We start from the raw sequence: 2,547 nt of genomic DNA on the forward strand, positions 1-2,547 counted from the left end.
CAGTGATGTCACCGGTCTCTAGTGATTGGATAGGCTGCATTCCCAGTGATGTCACCGGTCTCTAGTGATTGGATGGGCCGCACTCTGATGATTTCCTTTTGTTTCCGCAGAGTTTTGCCGGATTGATGAGCTTTTGTGTCACAATGAAGAGGAGTTGCTAAGTTTTGAGGCCGTTGTCAGCATCCACAAGCAGATGGACGATGATGCCAACGGAAATGTTGATGTGGAAGAAAGCGATGAGGTGAGACACCCCCAAAATATGGAGGTTACCCCAAACCCACTGAATTCCTCCAGTGCCAGCAGATGGTGAAGGTGCCGCTCTGGTAGAGGTGGTGGGGAAGAACACTAAAGAGCGCAGGGGCAGAGAGGGGAGAAATAATCGGTAACCCCTCATAATGGGCACAGCAGGGGTACAATAGGGGCCCATGACCCTGTGCAGGGTATCGGGGTGATAGGAGAGAGTTCAGTGGGGTCCCCATCATGCAGGAAAATGTTTTGTATGATTTTGGGCCCCAGAATCCGGGCCCCAGAATTTCCTGGGTGTCCTCTGTGTCTGCAGTTCCTCTCGGTGTCCACGCTGGCAGAGCTGGGGGTAATCAGGACTGGGTATCATTTTTCCTCTTCCCAGGCTAAATATACAAAGCGACAGCTGAGCCCTGGGGAGGGGGGAGGGAAGGGCAGCATGGTGACACAGCACAAACAAAGCAACACCAAAACTCATTGGTGTCACCCTGGGGACACCGCTCACAATTCCTTCTACTTCCTCCCCCGGCTCATTTACAGGGCAAGACATCGGCCAGTAGGGGGATTCCCTGCACCCTGACTGGCAATATTAACCGATTCCAGGAGTTGGGACAAACCATACAACTTATGAGGGGGGGGGGGCAATGCATTTCCTTATGGGCTGGCAAAGACTCGGAGCTTGGATGCCCCAACCCAGGGTGACAACAATGCTGTGTATATCCTGTGATAAACGTTACTGGCAGGATCATTCCACTGTCTGGTGTGCTCACAGTTCTTCTTTTTCCTAGGCTGTATTCTTCCTTTGTGCCCTGTAGTTGGCGCTGTTGCTGTGTTTTGTGGTGTCATGTTGGTGACCCCATTATAAGCCGCTAATCTGGATGAAGTTCCCTTTGTTGTGTGGGGTGCTAGGCGGAGGGGGGTGGTACAGCCCCCATGTGATTGGTCAGTAAAGATGGAGAGTGATAATTTAGATAGATGTCTGCCCAATCCCAGCATCTGACAAACAAAAGACTCGAATATAAACCTCATCCTCAGCAAAATCACAAAACCCCTCAATTCACAGAAAAGAAATGGATAACAGCAATATAGAGATCTGGAGAATGATATAACATGAGATTAGGAGCTGCAAGCAGCTGAAGATCCCCTGAGCCAACAGTATTTTTGTTTCTTAGCTGGTGGGGGGTTATACACAGGATTTACCCCCACACTGTCAGATCACATTCAGATCTAAAACAGGTTTCTTGTAAGATCCTCTTGGGCTTTATCGCATAGCAAGGATATCGGCCATAATTGTATCTCTGGATCCACATCAGGCCGGGGTATGAATGTCCGCCCTAATTTTGTGAAATCATTGTGTTTTATTGGTTGATGTTGGCTCTAAAAATGCCCAATTTGTTTTCAATTTGTTCCAATCTGTACAAAACTGGCCAAAACAGCGGCCTCTCTGCAGAGCTCAGACATGTCCACCCCTTCTCCCCCCATGCCAGGGGTCAGATACGCCCACCCCCTCTCCTCCCCCAAAGCTGGGTTTGGACACACCCACCCTTTCTCCCCGCCCCCATACCTGGGTTCAGACACGCCCACCCCTTTACACCTCATGCCGAGTTCAGACGTGCCCACCTCCCCCCTGCCCTGATGATGGGAATTTGGGGGTATTTATAAACCTGGGGCAATGTTTCCACATTGTAATGATTGAGGGTGTTTATATTTTGGGGTGATTTTTGGGGCGCACACCCCACTCATTTTATCCTCCTTTGCCCCCAGTTTCTTCGGGAGGATCTGAACTATCACGACCCCACGGTGAAGCACAGCACCTTCCATGGGGAGGACAAACTGATCAGCGTGGAAGATCTCTGGAAAACCTGGAAGGCCTCTGATGGTGAGTGACGGCCTGGCACCTCCTGCCCCCTCCACCGATGTTCATCCTCAGGCTTCAGATTGTAACCAATCACTGTGTACACTGACAGTCTCGTATTTCAGCGTCACTGACTGGAGCTCCAGAACAGTTTAGTGATAAAAGCTTTTCTGAAATACGAGACTGTCCGTGTTATATGTCAGGGATTCATTCATGGAGACAGGTCCTCTTGGGGGAGGGGGTTTAGTCATCCTCAGATTTCCACCCTCTTCTCCTTTTCATGGTGGTGCTGCGGGTGGTTTGGAGGTTCTCAGGATCCGGAGGAACATAGGGGAGGAATCCAGCTCAGCCTATTCTGTAGTTGTATAGCGCAGACATAGAGTGCAGCGCTGTACAGAGTCATGTAACCGACCCTTACAGGAGCTTCACAGTCTCATGCCCCCCCCCCC

The 2,547-nt window shown here is 50.5% G+C and overlaps 1 protein-coding gene across 3 annotated transcripts in view; it reads left to right on the forward strand.

Annotated features, from left to right (window-relative positions):
• Positions 1-2,547, forward strand: part of STIM1 (stromal interaction molecule 1) — a 19,684-nt gene that overhangs the window by 5,229 nt on the left and 11,908 nt on the right. For all 3 annotated transcript variants that reach the window (XM_072399944.1, XM_072399953.1, XM_072399963.1), the window contains exons 2-3: positions 111-241; positions 2,008-2,122. In XM_072399944.1, coding sequence (XP_072256045.1) covers positions 111-241; positions 2,008-2,122 — 246 coding nt within the window. The remainder of the gene's footprint in view (positions 1-110; positions 242-2,007; positions 2,123-2,547) is intronic.

This window comes from Pyxicephalus adspersus, chromosome 1, assembly GCF_032062135.1.
Source record: "Pyxicephalus adspersus chromosome 1, UCB_Pads_2.0, whole genome shotgun sequence".
In the NCBI taxonomy this organism is placed as follows: Eukaryota; Metazoa; Chordata; class Amphibia; order Anura; family Pyxicephalidae; genus Pyxicephalus; species Pyxicephalus adspersus.